The 24,473-nt window shown below is 37.7% G+C and overlaps 2 protein-coding genes and 1 non-coding gene across 3 annotated transcripts; 2 read left to right on the top strand and 1 right to left on the bottom strand.

Annotated features, from left to right (window-relative positions):
- Positions 1-174: 174 nt before the first annotated feature.
- On the bottom strand, positions 175-7,622 carry rangap1b (Ran GTPase activating protein 1b). The gene is made up of 16 exons (XM_053640577.1): positions 6,988-7,622; positions 6,285-6,412; positions 6,058-6,185; positions 5,769-5,828; positions 5,501-5,680; positions 5,283-5,417; positions 5,044-5,202; positions 4,538-4,648; positions 3,235-3,334; positions 2,724-2,808; positions 2,287-2,413; positions 2,057-2,158; positions 1,868-1,970; positions 1,681-1,769; positions 1,433-1,554; positions 175-1,287 (listed from the first exon to the last, which is right to left on the bottom strand). The coding sequence occupies exons 2-16, from the start codon at positions 6,391-6,393 to the stop codon at positions 1,209-1,211; spliced, it is 1,689 nt and encodes a 562-aa protein (XP_053496552.1). The 5' UTR covers positions 6,394-6,412; positions 6,988-7,622; the 3' UTR covers positions 175-1,208.
- trnar-ccu (transfer RNA arginine (anticodon CCU)) lies at positions 7,470-7,542 on the top strand. Its single transcript has one exon. It is a non-coding gene; the product is annotated as a tRNA-Arg (tRNA).
- A 4,389-nt stretch (positions 7,623-12,011) lies between the features above and the next one.
- kctd17 (potassium channel tetramerization domain containing 17) lies at positions 12,012-23,465 on the top strand. Its single transcript, XM_053640416.1, has 6 exons — positions 12,012-12,368; positions 16,562-16,670; positions 17,245-17,336; positions 19,524-19,622; positions 19,975-20,100; positions 20,416-23,465. Exons 1-6 carry the CDS (start codon positions 12,012-12,014, stop codon positions 20,506-20,508), a joined length of 876 nt encoding a protein of 291 aa, XP_053496391.1. The 3' UTR covers positions 20,509-23,465.
- The last annotated feature ends 1,008 nt before the right edge of the window (positions 23,466-24,473 follow it).

Genomic DNA, 24,473 nt, shown 5'->3' with positions numbered 1-24,473 from the left:
TTTTTCAGAACAAAATGCAGTCACTGATATTAAATACTTCTAAATACAAAGATACTTCTCTAGGTCACTGCAAATATAATTATCACTAACTTCCTAACAGTACACAATAACAGCTGGAAACACCTCTGTAAGGAAAATCACATGATGCACTAAACAAAATCGCTAGACGTTTAAGGTATAAGGTAAGTGCGTAGTTTGAAATGGACAAGACTCCTTTTCTCAAAAGTCATCAGTTTAATGTGAATACAAAAACAATAAAAGCACACCGAGTATAATAATCATACAACCAGAAATATGAGATTCAAACTGTATTGAGGTACGTTTTTCATATTTGATTCTGTTCCCTTGTACTAGCTGCCCTAAAGATTTAACACCAATTCTACAGACATCACTTCATACTAAATTTGACACCTCTTGTCAAATAAATCAGTGTAAAGGTGTTTATCACACCTCTGAAATTACACTTCCTACATGAGCTAGATTTTTTATTTATTTTACTACAAAGCCCTCATCCAATACTTTTTTTTATGATGTTTTTGTTTTTATTTATGAAAATAGGTCAATACTAAAAAAAAGTCATAACAGTTATTTTCTCCTGGAGGAAAAAACTAATTAGCATTTTCATATTTGTCCCATTCTTCAGATTCAGTCTGGCACTGGCCAAAGAGCAAGTGTTTGTGCATATTGCTGGTATTATTTGAGAACGTCAATAAACAAGTTAGTTGGAAAATATAATGTATTCCAAGTTGAAGAAATCCCCCTAAATTAGTTACTTGGTGCACTTTTACGTCAACGTTTACAGTTAAAGTTATGACACATAATATAGGAATATCGGTGACAATTCATCTTCAAATATCATCATATCTAAAAAGCTCTTTAACAGCAATTGGGCTGTTATTCAGGTAGCCAAGACTGAATCTTTGAATGGAAGTAAAACCTCAGCAGAGTCACACTTCTTTTCAAAGCCAATCAAGTTTATATATTTAATTTAACTTACAATTTGTTTGTAATAAGGCAGTGGTTTGCAATGTACTTTATACATTTCCAAGGACTTGCTTCACTATGGTCAAACTATGCTCCAATTAAGAGAACTGATGACTTGGGTGGATACAGACAATAATAAATCAAGTCCTTAGAAGCATTAGTGGTCCCCTCATTGGCCCATGTGATTGTCCTGTATTAGGAGTTCTCAGTGACAAAACAAGGTCCTAGGCAGAGATCCTTTTCTCCAGTGTGGCTTTAAGGTCATCTCTAGCACTGGAACATGACGCTAAAACTTTGCCATTTCTGAAAGTTAAACATACACAAAGTCACAAGGCTGTAATGGAACATGAATAATCACAGTGAACAGAGCTGACTTATAAAATTGATTGAGAGAAGAAAAAAAACTACAATTACTTTTGTCAATAGCTCAGTAAACACATGTACTAACCGAGACACAAAGACCTCTAGAACATTGGCCTGGTCCACAGGGAAGTATTCTTGCTCAACACAGTGCTTCAGAGTAAGTAGGTGACCAGGCAAGACGCAAACTTTCTTGGCCTTCTTCTCACCCTGAAGTACAAAGTACGAGATGTTGAACCATGCTGATATATAACATGAAAATAGAATTAATCTGAGGGAAAGGCTCATACACTAACATAGCATCATACACTAAAATCACATTATAGTAAGTGGTACCTTTAAAAGCCCCGCTTTCACCAACAGTGAACAGGTAAAACTATAGGTCTGAAACTGAGGGTTGGAAAGCGCCTTCTTCAACAGGGCATCTGTTTTACACAAGTGAGGAGAGGTTTAACGACCAACAAATATTTTCACAACAAGAACATTTTCATTATTGTTTTGGAATGAAGCATTTTGCTCATACCAGCAATCTCAAAAACAACTTGCTTCACATCTGCGTCTTCTTTATACACTGAAGATAGCTGAAGAAAAATGTCTGCAATTTTAGCAGCATCTGAAAAATCCACCTGAAACACATGTTATGAACTGTTTGAAATGGATCCCATAATGAACTCATTTTGGCCAGCTCTAAGAATGAAAATATATACTGTACTTGTTGCTCAAAGAGCTGAACTCTCTTGGCACCAAGGTTAAGCAGCTTTTCTGAAGTTGGAGACTGAAAGAAGGACAAGAGCTCAGCACTGCCTAATGGCACCTGTGTAGAGAAAATTATTTTACTTAATGTTAAGTGAAAAACACTCAAGTCTGTATTTCTCTCTTTCATTAACGAATACTGAAATAATTTAATTATTTATAATACACGCAATAGACAGTGTATCTTACCTTTCCTGGGCTTCTTTCACCTTCATCTTTTAGCCCATTGATAAAGTTCTGCTCATCTTCACCATCTTCCTCTTCCTCATCATCCTCATCATCATCATCATCCTCGTCCTCTTCCCCTTCATCATCACTATAATTATTAATATAATTATTAAGTGACAATAACAAAAGGAATTTGACATCATGTTTTGACTTGTCATTTTTCGAAGGCTGAAAACATGACTGGACATTCTGAAGCTGCTTAATCCTGATTGAACAATTTCAAATCTTTTTTTTTTGTGTATTTAAAAGAAAATTTAAATAGCTCAATTCAAAGATTCTGGCAGAGAAGAATCAGTGCAGATTTCTATAGACCATTCACTGATGTCCTTCGAGCTATACTTAGTTAAGAAGCACTGGTGTTACTCCCCCCCCCCGTAGGTACTAAAATTTTAAAATACCTGAGTGAGCAAAGCACATCCCCCATGCCCATACTTTCCATGGCCTCTTTCAGAGCTTCACAACCATCTTCCCCCAGGCAGTTTCCTGTCCAAACAACCAGTACCAACTGTTTAGTTCATTTTAGCACTTTGAAATCTTTAAAAAGTCACAGCCTGAACATACAGTGGTTTAGATTTTAGGGTTCATTGCACTCCAGAATCATTCACTTCACATACAACATATTGTGAAAGGAACATAACATTCCTGTTTATTCATTATGTTTTGTATGCAATGATCATCACTGGATGTTGTAAATAGAATTCATTCATCAATCAGACTCTGTAAGAAGGTTATTTTCACAGTTTGCATTTGAAATATATGCACATTCGCATTCTACTTTGTGAATCAGTAAATCACTTCAATCCAGAAGCATGTCAAAGCATACATGTTCGTTCTGTGCACTAGAACTTATGACTTTATGTAGCTAAACATGTTATTAATTCACGCTGCAAACACAAAACACAAGGTTACCATTGAGGTCTAGTTTGTCCAGTTCAGCTTTGTCCCGTATAGCCCGGGCAACAACCAGAGCTGCAGCTTCTGAAATCTCTCCAAATGACAGGTTCAGCTCCTACACACATAACAACCATAAGTACTTTTCATCCAGGGTACTGCTGCATAAATGATTACGTTATGAAAATGTGGGTGAAGATAAATTACTATTCACATACAAGGGCTGAGATGATCAGCAATTTTGATATTTTATTAATCACAACCACTGGCATTTTATTGTGGCAGTGTGCACCTTTGCATTGGTTATAATTCAAGTTGTGCAAATGTTTTAACTGCCACTAGACATACAACTGAAAATATTGCTGAAATAACAAACCTCATTTGATCATACTGTGGTAATACCGGTTTATAATAATCTGCCTGGCAGCACAGGCATTTGCATATTAAATATACAAACCCAATGCAGCAAAACACAGAATTAATGCTTCATATTGATGCATGGAAGCACCTGGTATAAATTTAAACAGTCATTTCCAATGTCAAATGGGGGCAAAGCAGCTGCCAAAACAATGTGTTAAATGTTTTTACAATGTTATTTCACCCAAATATATTAATAGGTGACCCTAAAATACAACTTCTATATAATGTTTGTGATAACTTTGACTTTTTACTCCACAATAACATGGCACTTGTGAGAGTGCTTCTGAATGCTACTAACTTGTTACTTGAGGATAACAGAAAGTGCACAATTTTTTCCATTGACATTGAGATTTGGTAGTCTTGCCTGAAGACTAGTGATGGCATGATAACACTTTTTTCTTCACCATCAAAACCTTCAGTAACAGCCAGTACTGATATCCTTCTGATATTGTTTTCTTCATAAACTGCTTTTTTATTTTATTTTAACAGAAGCACTTTAAACATGTTCACACAAAAACACTTACATTGCATTACAATAATGCATAATGTAAAAATATAATTTTTAAAAATCCTAACAAAAGAAAAAAGAAGAAGAGGAAAAAAACAGTCCAGTCTCTTTATATGTAAACATTTCCAGTTCCAAAAGTACATTTCTGTCCAAACCCAATTCCACATTTTGTCATTTGTTTCAGGATCCAATATGTTTTCTCTGATATCCGAGCCATATTTTTGTCAGTGTCAGCCCAATACCGGTATCGGTATCACCGCTATATTCTAAACTAAAACCACTAAACTGGAGTTTCTGGATAACAGATTAGTGTGCAGAATTCCCTTTACAGAATAATACACTTTACCTAGCAATTTCACAGTCATTACCAACTGATTACTTGAAAATACTGACCTTAAGATCAGGAAGTCCTCTTAGTGCTGCTGTTATAGCAATGGCACCTTCAGAGCGCACCAGACAGTCTCCAAAATTAATAACCTGTACATTGCACAAGTGCCTGAGGGCCTGAAAAAAATAATAAAACACAAATGTCATTTTATAATTGGAAAAAATCTACATAACTGGACTCAATCAGTTGTTGAGGTGTGCTAATTAAGAATTTTCAATACTACTACTAATTAATGTTTTGGCAAGTTGATAATGAAAAAAAGGGGGAAAAAAGTATCTTGATCTGCTCAGTTCTTTGCTGCACCATCACACATTAATGCATCAATATTTTTTTATTGTTCACCTGCTTGAAAGCTACATGAGGTAGCTACTGTATATTGATGCAATTAGCTAACTGACTGCCAGATAACACTGCAATAGATTTATTCACAATTGAAATATTTAAATATTAAAAACTTGCTAGATGATAAGTGTGTTGTCAGGTAGTAAAACAACCAGAAAGTAAATCAGACCTGGGCCATGGCTACCGCACCCCTCTTGGTAAAGGTATTGTCATTGAGGTTAATCACACGCAGACTGGGATTGTGTTGCACTGCAGTGGCCAAAGCTGTGATGCCTGGGTGGTTGATACCATTCTGTGGCATGTGAATCTCCTCAAGGCTTCCAATTAACTGAGCAAGAGAAAAATAAATGCATTAACCTGGTTATATCTGTGTCAGCAAATGTTTAAAGGTAAAATGTGTTTCATTACCTGAAATGCTTGGGAAAGTGCAGTGGCGCCATCATTCTCAAGTCGATTACGTCCTGCTACAAAGACTTTTAGCTTTAGAGGTGAGCCGGCAGCACTTGATTGCTTGTAGCATTCAGTCAGTGCAGAGGCCAGGATCTAGAATCAATGGATATTGTTTTGAATATTGCTGAATTGCTATCATTTAACTCTTGGCTGTCCTATTAACTACCACCACTTACTGTGCCTCCTCCAATGCCCATGCCACAATTATTCAGCCTGAGTTCCTGTAGAGTGTAGCACACAGCACTCTTAAGGAGGGCCTCAATGCCCTTTACACCATCTGGTCCAAACGCATTGTCACTCAAGTCCAGTTCAGTAAGCTTGGCCCCAGAGATCATCAAGGCACTGCCCAGTGATTTCTACAAGGTTTAGAATATGAAATTAGAGATGTAAATGCATACTGAATGAAGTAATGGACAATTAATATCACCCAAGATACTGACTCACCAAGGCAGATGGAATTTCAGAGCGAAGGCGACCCGTAAACATGTCACTCCAGTAGCATCGCTTTCCCAAAACAAAAACAAACAAAGACATATTAAAGGTAAACAGATACTGGAATACAGATGCACAGACTCACTTGATTTCAGCAAACACTTTATTCTGGTCAGGGTCACGGTGGCTCAGGAGACTATCCTGGACTCACTGGGCGTGAGCTGGGGATACACTCTGGATGGGACACCATTCTGTCACAGAATACAGACACACATAACTCAAAAGAAAACAAATAAATTACCTGCAGATCCTTTTTGGACTGAAGAGCCTTTGAAATAGCCTGCGCTGCTTCAACACCAAGAGTATTTCCTTCAAGCCGCAATGCCTTCAAACCCTGGAAATGTTCTATCGCCCGTGCTATCTCTTCCACTACGGACAGAACAAAAATCACCCAGTTACTGCAATATGTCGTTTTATGGTGTTTCACTCATCCCAAATGCAATGTAAAGGAGACAAAACTTTACCTACCTGACTGTTTATCATTCAGCTTCAGTCCTTGACCCTTGTAGCTGAGCTCTTCCCCTACATGAGTCTTGGCCAGAGCCTCTGTAAGCTGATCAATATCTCCAGAAGCCATCCGATTTACTTTCGATTGCCTGGTAATACAGGCAAAATAATATAAAAATACCTTAACATTTGATATCCAGTTAAATATTATCCATTTACTAACGTTAGGCAAAGGTAACCCACCTGAAGGAAATAATGATATCCATCTATCTAAAGTGGTTTATAGTTACTTTCTTAGCAGATCCACAATTCAAAGCTAATTACGATACAACACAAAAAAACATTTATGCTGTCTTCCTACCAAAGTAATAGTTTCAATTCCCACACTTCTAACAGTTAATATTTAAATTAACATTTAACTAGCCAGTGCGGCTAATTAGCATTGTCTGTGTTCTCACAAACCGTTCATTAACCTTCATTCATCCAAGTATCATTGGTACCTTATGTCATTAACCATGTAGGATTCAGATTTGAACATAAATGTTAGCTATCTAGTTAATGTTCATTACAATTACCAAAATAAGCTAAATTCAACTAGCTAAGCTTGCTTTACGCGCTCATCTAGCTACCAGGTTAGCCAACTAGCTAAACTGATAACATTCCGTACTCGTCCCCAAATGTAATTTATACATTTCAAACATTAACAACCCGATATTAAATGTACCTTGCTGAAGTTTCGCACTTGAAATCTCCAAGAACATCAACTACCCAATACTGACCAGGGTTTTCTTTCACAACATGGGCACATGGGGACACTTTAGTTTGCCGGTTCCTGAACTTTTCAAAATAAAACCGCGTGAAATTTAAATGCAAAATAAAGCCATGCCAGGAAAACAAATCTCTTTAATTGTTTATGTATTTAAATGTATACACAAAGATAGAAGGGTTGATATTGAAAAAAAGTAACTGGGCAAAAACACAAGCATGTAGTATGTGACCCAATGAAACCCGTCACGTACAGTCAGGACTTTTATTGTAGAAACCTCACTAAAGGCTCAAACCGCCTTGTGGTTAACGTAAAACCCTGGATATATGCGCTCTTGGTTTTGGACTTTCAGCTATTTAAGAATAAACCTTTACATCCATTTAGAGTCTAAATGTGAGGATACACGCTAATAATGATAGTGTTTAAACACTCACGCGCTCGCCCCAGTGGCCTAATGGATAAGGCATTGGCCTCCTAAGCCAGGGATTGTGGGTTCGAGTCCCATCTGGGGTGCTGGACGTTTTCCTGCTTTCACCCGCCATACACTCCCCAAATCAACCCACTGGAAACTATGCATTCAATAATTGTTATAACCACAAGTGTGCAATCACGCCAGAATGAATCAGTCAGAAGGAAGACATTGACCCTCATCCAAATCTGATTCTCATCGAATTAACTCAACAGTACGCTGTATTTATGAAGTAATCAGACCCGTTCATTTTTCCCTTTATTTTGTTACATAACATCCATATTATAAAATGGATTAAATTCATCCATCCATCCATGCATCTTCTATACCGCTTATCCTACAGGGCTGCAGGGAACCTGGAGCCTATCCCAGGGGACATGAGGCACAAGGCGGCATACACCCTGGACGAGGTGCCAATCCATCGCAAGGCACAATCACATACACATTCACACACCCATTCATACGCTACGGACACTTTTGGACATGTCAATCAGCCTACCATGCATGTCTTTGGACTGGGGGAGGAAACTGGAGTATACAGAGGAAACCCCCACAGCACAGGGAGAACATGCAAACTCCACACACACAGGGTTCCGACCCTGGAGGTGTGAAGTGAACGTGCTAACCACTAAGCCACTGTAAACCCAGATTCAATTAATTTTTACATTAATTAGTAAAAATACTTCATAATAATAAAAAACAAATATGTTTTTACAAAGTTTTGCAAATGTATTAAAGATTATACATAACATTTACATAAATATTCAGACCCTTTCAGGTCTGTGTTGTTACAATTATTCATTTCTTATTTGGAAACAAAATGATCAGAACAGTTGGACAATTACAATGTGATGGACAAGGACAAGATGACCCACAGCAAGGAAAGTGTGTAGTCAGTAATTACACTGAGATTATGGATTTGTAATCAATATTTGTTGCATTTCTTAATTGGTTCATTTTCCTGAGAATAACTAACTTGATTGATAGTGGTTTGTAGACCTATAGTTCCAGAAATTAAGTTTCCACTACCTTTCATTTATTTTCAGTTAACATAACTTTCTTACCATAAGAAATAATCCTGAGAAGACCTTAATCATCTGGGTAAATGTCTGCTTATGACTTCTGAGTCAAGAACAACATGTTCATCACCTCTCTGTTCTCTCTGGTGACCAAAGTCTCTAGCGAAGACTCACTAGTTAGACAGAGCGTGGGGAATTAAACCTGTTTTCAAATCTGCTTCTGACTCTATTCTCACATATTACATGACTAATAGGTTTTAAAAATGTATTCACGATCACCGAAAGGTTTCCCCCCATTTTTAGACAGAATGATCTCTTTAGAAATGCAATTCTGTTCTTCAGCATTTGTGGTAAAAAAAAAAAAAAAAAAAAAAGGTTGTGGACATAAACAAGGTGTTGCCAAGTAGGAGGATTAAGGATGGATCTCTGCTTGTGATTGAGAAATTCAAAGCTATACATCAGTGGATATACCGCTGTCTGAAAAATCCTATTATTTAATTAATTAATTTATTTTAAATAGTGTGCTACACTGACCATACCTGTAATGGTAAACATGTATTTTAAAATTTGTTACTTGAATATAAAGACCATGTTGTAAGTAAAATCTTCATGCATCAGTCTGTACAAATTAATGATTTGAGTGATAGGACAGCATTCAGTGGTGATTGTCGAGGATTTGGATTATTCAGGGTCATGCTTGTTTAAAACTTACACTCACCAAGCACTTTATAAGGAACACTATACTAATACTGGGTAAGACATTGTTTTGCTCTCAAAACAGCCTCAATTGTTCATGGTATGGATTCCACAATATGTTGGAAACATTCCTTTGAGATTCTGGTTCATGTTGACATGATTGCATCACACAATTCCTACAGATTTTTCAGGTGCACTTTCATGATGTGAATGAAAGCTACCACATCCAGATCTGGTGACTGGGAAGACCACTGAAGAACATTGAACTCATTACTGTTATGATCATGAAACCAGTTTGAAAAGACTTTTGCTTTGTGATATGTGGCATTATGTCTCCAGGGACACCATATCATGGCTGACCCTGCGCTCTGACCCAAACCTCCTAAGATGCTGGGATATGCGAAGAAAAAAGAATTTCACTGTGCTGTAATGTATATGTGACAAATAAAGACTCATTATCATTACCATTATCAAGATGGTAAATTGTCACCATGAAGGGATACACACAGTCAACAACAATACTCAAATAGGCTGTGGCATTCAATTATATTCAATATAATATATTCAATTAATATTGATTGGTATTAGCGGGCCCAATGTGTGCCAAAAAACATTCCTCACACCATTACTCAACCTCCGCCAGCCTGGACTGTTGACACAAGGCAGGTTGGGTCCATGGATTCATGCTGTTTACACCGTATTCTGACCCTACCCTCTGTGTGCCTCAACAGAAATCGAGATTCATCAGACCAGGCTACGTTTTTCCAGTCTTCAACTGTCCAGTTTTGGTGAACCCGTGTCCACTGCAGCCTCAGCTTTCTGTTAACATCAGCTTTCTGTTCTTGGCTGACAGAAGTAGAATCCACCGTGGTCTTCTGTTGTTGTAACCCATCCGCCTCAAGGTTCGATATGTTGTGCATTCTGAAGTGCTTTTCTGCTCACCACAATTGTACAGAGTGGTTATCTGAGTTATTGAAGTCTTTACGTCAGCTTGAACGAGTCTAACCATTCTCCGTTGACCTCTCTCATCAACAAGGCTTTTCCGTCCGCAGAACTGCCGCTCACTTGATGTTTTTTTCTTTATTACACTATTCTGAGCAAAGTCTAGCGGTTGTTGTGGGCGAAAATCCCAGGAGAGTGGTATAGAAATACTCAGACTAGCCTGTGCCATTTCAAATATCAAATCTGTAAATATTGACTTCATAATTTGCATAGTATATAAAGCTGTTTCCATAGATAAATGACTAAAACACATGGTTTACATTTAGAGGTCTGTACATTAATCTTAGTTACAATTTCACATTAATAGATTGTTAGCAAATTTATTATATGCCACAACAGACCTTAAAACGTTGGGCTTGTTCAAATGAAATACACTGGTTGTGTAAATTAGCAACACACTGTTTTCTATATAGTGCACTATTTAACGAGTATTGCCATTTCAAATGTCAAATCTGTAAACCTAATTTAATCTAACAATGCAATCCAAAAATGTAGGTATATAAAAGTTATTTTAAAACAACGTTAAGTGTAGTCTAGATGAGAAGCTTAGAGTGCTGAGCTCCCATAATACATTGCAATTAGCAGAGAGGTAATGGAAAGTAGGCAGTAGACTGCCTTTACAGATCAGTTTTACGCGCGCGCTTGACCGTTGCTGTGAGTCTGCGCAGTGCAGGAAAGTGGGAGGGGACAACGGAAATCAAGCATCGACGTTGCCAGATTGGAATTATAGCTGCATTTTTGGGCAAGTAAAAGACTAAAGATGGTTTCGGAAGGTGGAATAGTAAATCTGAAATGTGATCTAATTTGAGCTTTGTGTAGTTTATAGTCATTTTGGACTGGATTGAGACTGTGATTGAGCGGCGACAATCTGTCGAGAAATGGAGTCTCTTGAAACTGGCAACCGCGGCAGACGTCCAGCGGGTAGAAACACCACAGTCAGACACCAGGCACTTTTCATCGACATTGTAACGGATATTGCGTAATCATATGGGCGTGGCCTATTTTGAGAGTTTGCATAGGTCAACGATCATGCGCAGTTTGGGAAGAAAAGCCATTTGCTGCAGAGCGGTCTGTGATAACAGGGATTGTACATTCATTCTGCTATAACTTCAGATACATGTCCATGATCACACGGGTCTCGTGCCAAATACACTTTTACATTTATACTTTAACGTCTTATACCTGTCCGTGATCACAGGGGTTTCATGTTTGAAAAATACTACTGTCATGAAATGCTTGTTTCACTTAAATAAGCTCAAAGTCTTACTGAGTTTACATGCAAGACTAAAAATCTGCAGTGAAACTTTATTTCTTTTTAACCTCAACATCCTTTCCTCTGCTGTAGCCCCATTATAGAAAACAAACTCATAATTATCCATATTCACACTCAACTTTATTTGCACAGAAAGAGCAGAGTTTGAAGAACCAGTTAATTTACCATTTACAGGATTTAAAAAACAAACATAAAAAAATAGTTACCGATATGACTTTTTGTCCTTCATCTTACATCTTACCTGGCTGATCCTGGGAATGCCCACACAAAAAATAAGTATATATTATACTGCGCATGTTCGGTGACCTCTAATTATTTTGTAAGGGGGCGTCTTTTCCCCACCTCCAGAAACGCCCATTTTACGTCGCGGTACTGAAACCCCTGGAATTTAGTGAATGCCACAGTCAGACACACACAGAGCGGGAGAGCACCAGAGTTATTCAAATAAGATACCAGTTAGCTGTTAAAAAAAAAAACCCGGTCACTTACACAGAATAAATAAACATCAGTCATTTATTGCCTAATGGCTACGGCTACAAAGGATAAAGGGAAGCCGGTACACTGGGGTGTAACTGAAAACGCATCCAGTTCGGCACACAGCAACCAAAACAACAACAACAACAACAACAATAACAACAAAGACAGCGAAGGAAGTGAAGGAACAACGACATCCACGTCTGCACACATCGACAGGAGCGGCACAGAGAGCAGTGTAACGGGGAACGGCGCTGGGGTCACCGCCACAGGAGGCGCGAACGGGAAATGGGTCCGGCTCAATGTCGGCGGTACCGTGTTCCTAACGACGCGCCAGACACTGCTCAAAGAGCAAACATCCTTCCTGTACCGACTGTGCCAGCAGCAGGACCTGCACTCTGACACGGTAAGACGATGATCGGGCTTAATCTGATTGGAGAAATAAATATTTGTTACATAGCACAGCGGTTATAAGGACGAGCAGCGCGGTCCTGAGTCAGATGATGGACTGCAGAGCTGTAGTGCAGCATCCCACCTCAGCATCAGCATCTCACAGCACTCATGTGATTCTGCTCTCTTTCATGACCCATTCATATCTCTTATCTTGCTGGGAAACAAAGAATGATTTCGTCACATTGTGTGTGTGTGTGTGTGTGTGTGTGTGCGCGCGCGCGAATGTCCCCCCAAGGATAGAAATATCTGATCATTTTGACCTTGGGTGTCCACGCGAGAGGAAAACTGTCTTTATATATATATATATATATATATATATATATATATATATATATATATATATATATATATATATATATATATATATATATATATATACAAAAAAAGCTTTTAGTTAAAAAAATACTAAAAGAGCCAAAAGTTTTTGTGTAGGTACAGAATTAAAAATAGCTGCATTAATAATTATGTCAATGGAATGTCCTGACGAGGATTGTGTGTGTGTGTGTGTGTGTGTAATAGAGAGTAAATTTACAGAAAATAAACATTAGCCCCTCCATCATATAAACAGCATTCCACATGGATGTCCTTCCTGGGTTTTCATCCTTCTTGTGAATTCTTTGCTGAAATATTTTTTTTTGTCTTTGACCTGGGTCAACAGACTGACCACCATCCTGTTACATCGTCCACCATTTTTATTATTTCTGTCATGTCACTCCTCTTCTCCTCTTCTTCATGGCACCTTTTCATATGCTTTCAGTATATGCCCTTTCAGAGAGCATTCCTTGTTATACCCATGCTTCCTGTTCAATGTTACACAAATTGCTCTGTGCATTGTTTCTCATTTGGCTGAAGTTCCACAAACAGGATTTAGTCTCCAGCGTGCCAGTATGTAGATTATTTATTTTAAATGGTCTGTGGTAATTTAGTGGAGCTTCCTCTGGCTCTGATGTATGCAACTCACTGTCCGTGCCTTACTCTTGTAATAAGATTAAAGACATGGCACATTGAAGGCTGCCAGACCTCAGTCCAAAAATATCAGTGAAGCCCTCTCAATTCTATTCTGGGTTCTGTTTTCTCCCAAATGTTCAAGGATTGTTTTCTCCTCCTACTCCCCTGCTGGATGTGCTCATGTAGGCTGTATTTGTTTGTTGTTAATAGGAATAAGGACTTATGTAATATGATGTGTATGGTTTACAATTTACTGGATGGTTCATGCTTCTGGAGGATGTGTGCCCTGTCCTTGGTATCTCTTACCTTTATGTAGCATTTAAGCAATTATAATTTTGAAATGTTCATCCTCTAACTAGCATATATGTTTGGTGTGAGTGGGCTGTAGTCCACATGGGAAGGTTTAAAAAAAAAGGCTTTTTCAGACTCCTTTTTCTCTGAATTTTTCAAGAGGGAAATGATTGAAGCACAGAGTGGGAATGAAAGGGATAGCTCAGAACAGGAACGGTGTTGATGCACCTCTCGTGTTGATATAAACAAGCCCTTTGTTTGTCTACCAGTTAGTTCCTTTGGGATGCAGGTGGTTGGCTATTGGGACTTGCTCATGTTTCCATGTGCAAATGCAGGGAGGAACATCAACACAGACCATATATTTTAATGCACTGTCTGTCTGTCTTCAAAGTAATTGCCCAGGGTTAAGGAAATATGCAAAAAATATTATTCTGAATCCTTACACAAGTGTGTGTATGTGTGTGTTTGTTTTACAGTTTGAGGACTACAGATTGGCCCAAGTGACTAATACAGTGAGGGCGTCTTGCACAGGTGCTTTTATGCCTGCTGTCAAGTCGAGTCACGTCCATGCTAGAGGTGCTTGGCTGTTCTTGAGATTGTCTTTGCCTAGTTACAGAGTTTTTCACTGCTTGTCTTGATGTGTGATCGACAATTAAATTAACAAAAGGTACATTTAAATTAGCCATCAATTCCAAAGGGACGTGTTTAACCGTTGATGTATCTCATACAGTGGTGTCACAGTTAAATCTAGAGCAAGATTTCCTTGTTTGAATACTAGGGACATGCATAGCTAATGATGCAGAAAGTACATTTTTGAAAGAGTTACAACTGATTAGGGGGCAGATCATTGAGGGCATTGTAGGATTTTTCTTTCACTAACTCTACCACTAGCCAGTACAGAAGGAAGCCTGAGATTGATGTCTGGATTTTCAGAAGTTCTTCTGAGAGAGGCCAAAAACAAACATGAGAAATCTCTGAGAGTTTCTGGTCTTTCAGAACAAGGAGAGGATCTTAGCGATCCATCAGATGAGGGGAACAGACAGTAAACAGTAAGGAGTGGTAGGTGAAACACTACGTTTTGTTGTTTGGTCAAATAAAACAGTATCACTCTTTGGAGTTTCTTTTGGAGATTATACAGAATCCAGACAGCACACATAACACAGCTTACATCTCAACGATGAAATCGGGACATTGTTCACTTCCTCAGTGTTGTGTAGAAACGAGCCCAGGTTTGAGTGCACACAATGACATGAACGAATCTGACTCTAACTCATGAAACTGTCATATAATATCAAAGGTTTGTGATTTGAGAGCAAATGGTGAATCAATCACATCCATATTTTGCATCCTAATTAGAGACAAGCCTTCTGCCTAATTCTAATATGAGAATACCTGCAAAAGTTAATGAACGAATATTCAATTAACCAAGAGAAGGGGGGAAATAAAACATCATTCATTAGTGAACATAGCCTAAACCAGTGGTCACTAACCTTGTTCCTGGAGATCTACCTTCCTGAAGATCTTCAACTATAATCGTGCCCACCTGACCATCTAATCATTGCCTTAAGAAGTTCCTCATGAACTACAACAAGTGTGTTAGATATTGGTTAAAGATGAAACCTGCAGGAAGGTAGATCTCAAGGAAAAGGGCTGGTGACCACTGGCCTAAACAATTATACTGATTATATCTAATAAGCCTATAATAATTTTATATTTCATGATTCTATAATTTTAGAGAATGTAATAGTTTTATTTAAATATTTAAATTATTGTGTACATTTTATAAATGTATATTATATAATTTTCCACTGCAAGTAAACGTTGCTCCTGTTGGTGGCAGTTTGTGTTTGAAAGATGTACAGTATTATATAGAAATAATCAACAGAAATATTAAAACCACACCAAACATTTTACTGAATGTCAGTTTAATATGTCAGCCTGAATGCAGTAGAGTTGGTTCAATAATGAACATTTGTGTGACATTCGACATTCTGTTCATCTCCATGAGTTGTCAAAACATATTATAGTCACTTTTAGGAGCAGAAGAAAGATTGCAGTGAATAACAATCACAAATTTCAGTGAAGTAAAGGATTATATCATCTAATTTGACAGAGATTAAACAAGAATAAAACCGACTGTCAGTTTATACCTGTAGACCTACTACAAAAGCGCTCTGCCATCAATTAAAATTCAAGCTCAAATAATTTAAATACTAATCCAGTGAATGAACACAGAAATGAAGGCTCCATGTTTAATGCTGCACGTGCAGTGTCGCTTCTGGTGTAAAATGAGCTTTAATATGCAAACTCAAGGTAGTGTATTAATACTGCCCCTGAGACTCAGAGAGCTAGCGAGAGAGAGTTCTCTAACCACAAAAGGAGGTGCTCTCGGCATCAAAATATTGCCAGATGTGGCTTTTATTTTTCATATTTTCTCACTGACTTCATGTGAAACCACATGAACCACATATTTGAATATCAACAGGCTCTTTCCTTTTTTTTTGCACACACTCTCTCACCATATCTTTAGAACCTTTCTCCTACTTACTTATTTCATCTTCCATTTTTCTTTTCCTCCCTTCTTTTTGTGTAGTCATACGTAAGACTAGCTGGTCTAATTTACTCCACAGGGCATCATGTAAAGAACATCCTTATCTCCAAGCTAAGAAAAGGTTCCCTGTAGAGCTCTTAAGGTTAATTCACTGCAGAGAGCAGCCTCTCAGCCATGTGAAACAATGACTATGACCATCCTGATGTGACCTGCAGCTGTAGCCACTTATTATTATTCATTGGTTCTCAGGTGCACTTTTTCTTCTCTTTCTCACAGGGTCTGGTATAGTGAGATAAAAGCATTATATAACTGTAAATCCAAGAATAAAATCTGACAGAGACTGAATCTTTGTGTAGGATGAAACAGGTGCCTACGTGATCGACAGAGACCCCACATACTTCGGCCCTATACTCAACTACCTCCGACATGGGAAACTGGTTTATAACAAGGAACTGGCTGAAGAAGGTTTGTTTTTCATGTGTTTTGTATGTTTATATTTTGCACCATTATAAACTGCACCAAAAATTAAAGTGCTAACATGCGGAAGAATTTGAAACACATTTAGATGTAAATGCAGCTAAGAAAGATTTTATGCAGACTAAAATACAATCCTTCCAATATATTATGTCATAAATCATTTACTACAGTCACAGGTGTCCTACACTATTTCACACCAAGAGTTAAATTAATCTAAAACTATGGCTACAAAGGTTCAAAAGGCATTTTTTGTCTTGGATTGACAGCCAATGTGCCCTTCTCATAGCTTAAAGAAAATAATGCACCAATTCAGCAATTAACTTTTCATCCAACAACTGGAAACCAGGAACAAAACAGGTAACTGTTTGTCAGGTGTTAGAAACTAGTTTGCATATTTTGTGCATAATTATAAACCATGGCATCAGATTATTCAGGTCACCAGAGATGCATTTGACTACATGTGTAATTTAATTTGGTTAAATTCTCATGAGGATACATAAAACAATGAGACATGCAATCACATGTAATTTATTTTTTTTTATATGTTTGTCTGTAATTTCAGGTGTCTTGGAAGAGGCAGAGTTTTATAACATCACTCCATTGATTAAACTAATTAAAGAGAGGATTCTTGAACGAGATTGTAAGGCCTCTCAGGTAATGAGCAATCTGTCTTAAAATCTACAACCATATTCTGTTTCATTTAAAATCTTAAAATACATAACTTTCTTTATTATTACAATTAAATGAGTCAGTATGATCTGAAAAAAAGAACATTGTGGTGTTCTTGTGCTTCAGTGACTTAAGCTTTAAAATCTAAACAAGTCATTTGATGTCAGTTGGGTCAACATACAGTATCTCACAAAAGTGAGTACACCCCTCACATTTTTGTAAAGATTTGATTATATCTTTTCATGTGACAACACTGAAGAAATGACACTTTGCTACAATGTAAAGTAGTGAGTGTACAGCTTGTATAACAGTGTAAATTTGCTGTCCCCTGAAAATAACTCAACACACAGCCATTAATGTCTAAACCGCTGGCAACAAAAGTGAGTACACCCCTAAGTGAAAATGTCCAAATTGGGCCCAAAGTGTCAATATTTTGTGTGGCTACCATTATTTTCCAGCACTGCCTTAACCCTCTTAACTCCTCCATGACGACATCACGACGCTGTGGATGTTAGAGACCTTGTGCTCCTCCACCTTCCCTTTGAGGATGCCCCACAGATGCTCAGTAGGGTTTAGGTCTGGAGACATGCTTGGCCAGTCCATCACCTTCACCCTCAGCTTCTTTAGCAAGGCAGTGGTCGTCTTGAAGGTGTGTTTGGATTCGTTATCATGCTTCTTCAAAGGGAGGGGATCATGCTCTGCTTCGGTATGTCACAGTACATGTTGGCTGTCATGGTTCCCTCAATAAACTGTAGCTCCCCAGTGCCGGCAGCACTCATGCAGCCCCAGACCATGACACTCCCACCACCATGCTTGACTGTAGGCAAGACACACTTGTCTTTGTACTCCTCACCTGGTTGCCTCCACACACGCTTGACACCATCTGAACTAAATAAGTTTATCTTGGTCTCATCAGACCACAGGACATGGTTCCAGTAATCCATGTCCTTAGTCTGCTTATCTTCAGCAAACTGTTTGCGGGCTTTCTTGTGCATCATCTTTAGAAGAGGCTTCCTTCTGGGACGACAGCCATGCAGATCAATTTGATGCAGTGTGCGGCGTATGGTCTGAGCACTGACAGGCTGACCCCCCACCCCTTCAACCTCTGCAGCAATGCTGGCAGCACTCATACGTCTATTTCCCAAACACAACCTCTGGATATGACGCTGAGCACGTGCACTCAACTTCTTTGGTCGACCATGGCGAGGCCTGTTCTGAGTGGAACCTGTCCTGTTAAACCGCTGTATGGTCTTGGCCACCGTGCAGCAGCTCAGTGTCAGGGTCTTGGCAATCTTCTTATAGCTTAGGCCATCTTTATGTAGAGCAACAATTCTTTTTTTCAGTTGCTCAGAGAGTTCTTTGTCATGAGGTGCCATGTTGAACTTCCAGTGACCAGTACAAGGGAGTGTGAGAGCGATGACACCAAATTTAACACACCTGCTCCCCATTCACACCTGAGACCTTGTAACACTAACAAGTCACATGACACCGGGGAGGGAAAATGGCTAATCGGGTCCAATTTGGACATTTTCACTTAGGGGTGTACTCACTTTTGTTGCCAGCGGTTTAGACATTAATGGCTGTGTGTTGAGTTATTTTGAGGGGACAGCAAATTTACACTGTTACACAAGCTGTACACTCACTACTTTACATTGTAGCAAAGTGTCATTTCTTCAGTGTTGTCACATGAAAAGATATAATCAAATATTTACAAAAATATGAGGGGTGTACTCACTTTTGTGAGATACTGTAGATGTTAGATATTTGGACTAACAACATAAGACGTGAAAGGCTACTGGATACTCTGGCTATTTTAAATTATAGCACTGTCCCTGTGCTGACAAAAAAAAAAAACAGGAGGAGGTTGAACACTGAAGATACCCTGTAATTTCCATTGTTCTGCTAAGGGGCATCTCTGGTGGTCAAGCCAAAAAAGGAGCAAAAAAAGCCCATGCTAAAATGAGGATAAGCTCTGAGGATGTCTTCAGAATTCCAAGGGACTCAAATGTGACTTTTTTTCTTGCTGTAGCAACCTGTAATCTCCCTCCCACTCAATTTTATTCAGCTCTAGATTTATCAATTTATACACATACTTCCTTCAGTTGGTCACCACAACAGCACCCCTTCTTTTATCTCTCTCTCTTTTTACTCTCTCTCCACTTACTCTTACAGCAGGTACCTCCAAAGCATGTCTACCGGGTGTTGCAGTGTCAGGAGGAAGAGCTGACACAGATGGTTTCCACAATGTCGGACGGCTGGAAGTTTGAGCAGGTCAGCGTACGTGCCTGCCGAAAGCAGCGGCCTGGACTGCTCTGGACTGTGGGTTGGATTGATGCTGAGTTGATTTCCTGATCCCAGTGTCCTGTTGCCCCTTCCAGAACCCAGTCCAGTAACATATCTGACAAGTGAAATGGCACATGCATGTCTAATGTAGTGTCCCGTTTCAGACTACAGTTGCAAAAAAACCTTCTTGTTGCATTTATATAATACAGCCGTTAGTTAGTAATCTGTTCAACATTTAATGCAAGTAAACAGATATTATTTGATTGAGTAAAATATCTTTGGGTCATTGTGTTTTAACAAAAGGCTCCCTTTCTCTTGCTTCTCTTGCTTTTTATTGCAGATGGTGAATATTGGCTCATCTTACAGCTATGGTACAGAGGACCAGGCTGAGTTCCTCTGTGTTGTGTCCAAAGAGCTGCACACATCTGGTGGGGGCCTGGGGACTGAGCAGAGCCATAAGAATAAGGTTTGATATCTCTTTTTATACTCACAATTTCACTATTTCATTTGTTCATTTAATATTTTTCAGCTGCATTGTCTGAAAGGCAAAACCAGTATCATTAGTGATATTGTATAAACATTGTATATCCTTTACAACATTCTCATACTTTATCACGCCCCATTTTGCATAATGGTATCGTTTTTCGTATATTCCTATCTGCATAAACCATCTGAACATCTTCCTTTTGAAAATTCACATAAGAAGTGCCATTCTATTTTTTGTCACCTGTGTGGTTGCGGCCCTTTTTTCCTGCTTGTTGAACACCCATTATATGTCAAGGCCTCAGAGACTCAGGTGGAAGAAGGAGAAAAGGAGGAGCAGGAAGAGGAAGATGAGAAAGAAAGAAATACCACCCCAAATGAGTGGATTTAGAGATTAGGAGACTTGTGTCATTGTTCCGATCGCAGGAATGGGTGAGGATACCAAATGCTAGGTGTCTGTTGGTGGTAGCAGTAGAAATTCTGACCTGTACCAAGAGGATGATAGGGTATTTTATTTCATTGCATCAGAACTTTATACTCGTAAAAAAAAAAAATGTAAAAAAAAAACTATAAAAAGTGCAACAAGCTAACCACAGAGATACTGTGTAATGTTTGGTTAATAAGCTTATGTGCATTCTACAATGAACAGACTGTATAGAAGTGGTTTCATAATAACTTTTACTATAATTCCTATCCCCTAACTGCTATACTGTATACAGTATGTACAGTCAGCTACAGGATTGTTCATAAAAAGTTATGAAAAATTGTAGTTATTTGTGCTGCTACATTAATCACACACTGAAAATATGAGAGAAATCTATTGGGTGTGAGGCAGGAATACACCCTAGATGGTATGCCAGTCCATCGCAGGGCACCATGCATACACACATTCACACACTCATTCACACCTAGGAGCAATTTATCTTCACCTACTGAAGATATTAAAGAACTTTTGGGTGGAGGGGGAAACCTGGAGGAAACCTACACAGACATGCGGAGAAGTTCTCTTGAATGTTTAATTATTTTATTAATGGAAAGTCAGTTAATATAAGAACAGAATAAAAGGTTTAACCATAGGTCATGAAGTAGCAATGAATTCAATTCAATTTGAATTTTCAGTTGGGAATTGGTGGGAATTAGAATAGGTAGGAATTGGTGTCATTCACTTTCTTTAATACAAATATAATAAGAAGGGTGCAATGAAATGGAATAGTCTAGACAGCCTCCATTAGAAACGCCTAAGCATGCTTGCACACACAATATAATGGGCACACACATAAAAATTTCTATATATATTTAATTCTTTGGTGGTATTATTATTATTATTATTAATATTATGATGTGTTTCTATTTACATCTCTCTACTTTTTAAGCAAAAGCAGCATTTTCAGGTACACTGTACTTTAGGCATACTGACATGGGTGGAGCGTTAATGTAATATGAACATGAAATTTGTCAGACAGAATCCTAGCTCCATAAATTGTCATTTAGTCATTGTCATCTTCACCTGCATCTCCATCTAAAGAAACATTTTTTTTAATATTCGAACACTTATTCAGCTGTTATTATTATAAAGTTAAAGCACGTTCAGTTAATATTGTAAAGTCCCAGATGTTTATTCTCATTATATTTTTTATTTACCATTTTGCAGCTTTTCCAGATTCATGGATCCCGGATGTAGAGTATACACATTTTTTTGTATTGCCATAATTATTTTTTTTTAAATACTAAAATTGTCCCTCTCAGAGATCAGTGTAAAAACCAGCAGCTGAAAGATAATCAAAGTATGGAACTGTGTGTGAAGCATGTGTAGAAGTAAGTGTGCTGTAGCGGGAGAAAATATTACTGTTTAAGCAACAGAAGTTAATAGATCTTACTAACCTGTGATCAAATGGCAACCAATTGGTATAACTCATATCAATTAACTTTAGTGTAATGAAAACAGGGATAAAAAATAAATAAATCCTGGACCATGATTCAGCATTTCACTAGAATATTTAACTCCTACCATAACCTTATATCAGCGACGTCTTGACAATATTATAAAATCCAAAAGAATTTGTATTTTTGTGTGAAAATGGCTGTGAAAATGGCTGTGAATGTAAATGCAGGCACGTAGCCTGAGCACTATTTAATGAGCATAACACAGTGCGACTGGGATACTGTACTGCTCCAATGTTGCGGTTGGTTTGTCTACAATTACAATCATATAATGTGATACTTACAAAAGGGTCTGATGCTACTGTTTATTACATTATGTTATTACATTATGTACATTACTGTTATGACATTATGTTATGCAATTCTGTCTTGCATTTATTATGATCCTAAAAGAGCTTTCTATATTTGGGTCCTATAAACCCTTGTTTACAATGTCTTGTAACTGAGACATTGTACAATATATCAGTTAAACAAGAAATTCAGTTATTTTAAAAACAACAAGCCCCAAAATCAGCACAAAATCAAAATTAAGTACTTTCTGCCTCCCTCATTGATTTATTGAAGAAGGTAGTTTGTTGTTGTTGTTGTTGTTGTTTTTTACATATTGTGGTCTGCTGTAACTGAGCATATTCATACTAAATTTTTATTATTTTTTTTACAGACAAGGTTGAGAGAAACTTAAGTATGTAAAGTGAGAAGTCTGTAGTTTGACCATTAAAAGATCATTTTTAATCACTTGTGTATACTGTTACAATGGCACACTTTCATCCTCATCCTTTAGCCAGGAGGCATTTATAATCATAATCATGTCATAGGCCAGGGAATTAGTTTTGTATGATGTACTTAGTATAGAATGTTAAGTCTTTTGTATCCCAACACAGTTTTTAAAAGAATGCATACATCATAATGCTTTGATATGGTATTTTCTTTCTTTAATCCAGTGTAGTTTATTTATTTTTCTCTTAAAATGTTTTATGCATTATTAATTTATTCATCTTAAATGTATAATTTAAAACTAAAGCAAGTCCTACACACTGTACATGCATTTGAGGTGACAATCTTGTTTCTCATGCACACGTTTTCTTTCACCTTCATGATAGACAATTTTTTTTTTACAGAAAATGTTGGATACATACACCATCAGGTGTGGATCATTTCCAATCACATTTTTTTTGTTTATATATTGATTATTTTGGTAAAATGTATAATTTTGAGTGCTGAATATTAATTTATATGATTGTTGTCTATGGTCTTTGTAAGTGATAATCAGTAAAGGACACTGGAAATAACCCCAGTTTCCAGACACTTTAATAGGAACGCCTGGACACATGCTCATTCCTGCAATTTTCCAAACAGCCAATCATGTTGCAGCAGGGCACTGCATAAAATCATGCAAATACAGGTCTAGAGCTTCAGTTAATGTTCAGAAGATCAGTATGGAGAAAAAATGTGATCTCAGCAACTTTGACTGTGGGATGGTTGTTTGGTGCCAGATGAGCTAGTTCAAGTTTTTCAGAAACTCACAGTCTCGTGGTATTTAAATAACTTAGAACTGTTCGAAAAAGAAAAAAAAAAACATCCAGTGAGCAGCAGTTACGTGTCTGGAAAACGTCGAGAGAGGACAGAGGAAAATTGGCAGACTGGTTTGAGCTGACAGGAAGGGTACAGTAACTCTTTATAATCGTGTTGAGCAGAAAAGCATCTCAGAATGCAGAACATGTCAAACCTTGAGGTGGTCTATCAGCAAAGAACAGGCATGTAAGGCAACAGCGAACACACACTCAACATATATATATATATATATATATATATATATATATATATATATATATATATATATATATATATACACACACACACACACACATTATATATTGGATATAAAAAGTCTACAAACCCCTGTTAAAATGGCATTTTTTTGTGATGTAAAAAAATATGGAACCAGGATAAATCATCAACTTTTTCCACCCTCAGTGTGAAATTATAACATACAAAAATAAGTGAAAAACAATTAAACATTTTAGGGGGGAAAATAAAAATAAAAACACTTACAATGACCTAGTTGCATCAGTGTGCACACTCCTAAACTAATACTTTGTTGAAGCAGTGTGTGATTTTATTACACCAAATAAAATTGTGTTTGCAATTGTTTGATATACATGAGAGCAGAGTATTTTTGTGAATTTCTTGAACAAAAGATCAAAAGATTAACCTATAAAGACAATTTTTCACAGCCAATATTAGTAGAGGGCACTGTATCTATCTTATATCTTTTGAAATTGGTCTCATCAGACCATAACACACTTTGCCACATGCTTTGGGGTGATTTAGTTGGGCTTGGATGTTTTTGTGAGAAAGGGCTTCTGTCTAGCCACCCTACCCCATAGCCCAGACATGTGAAGGATACAAGAGATT

The sequence above is a fragment of the Ictalurus furcatus genome, chromosome 13 (genome assembly GCF_023375685.1).
Source record: "Ictalurus furcatus strain D&B chromosome 13, Billie_1.0, whole genome shotgun sequence".
NCBI lineage: Eukaryota > Metazoa > Chordata > Actinopteri > Siluriformes > Ictaluridae > Ictalurus > Ictalurus furcatus.
The sequence above is the reverse complement of the archived record's forward strand: the minus strand, read 5'-3'. Positions and strand labels throughout refer to the sequence as shown.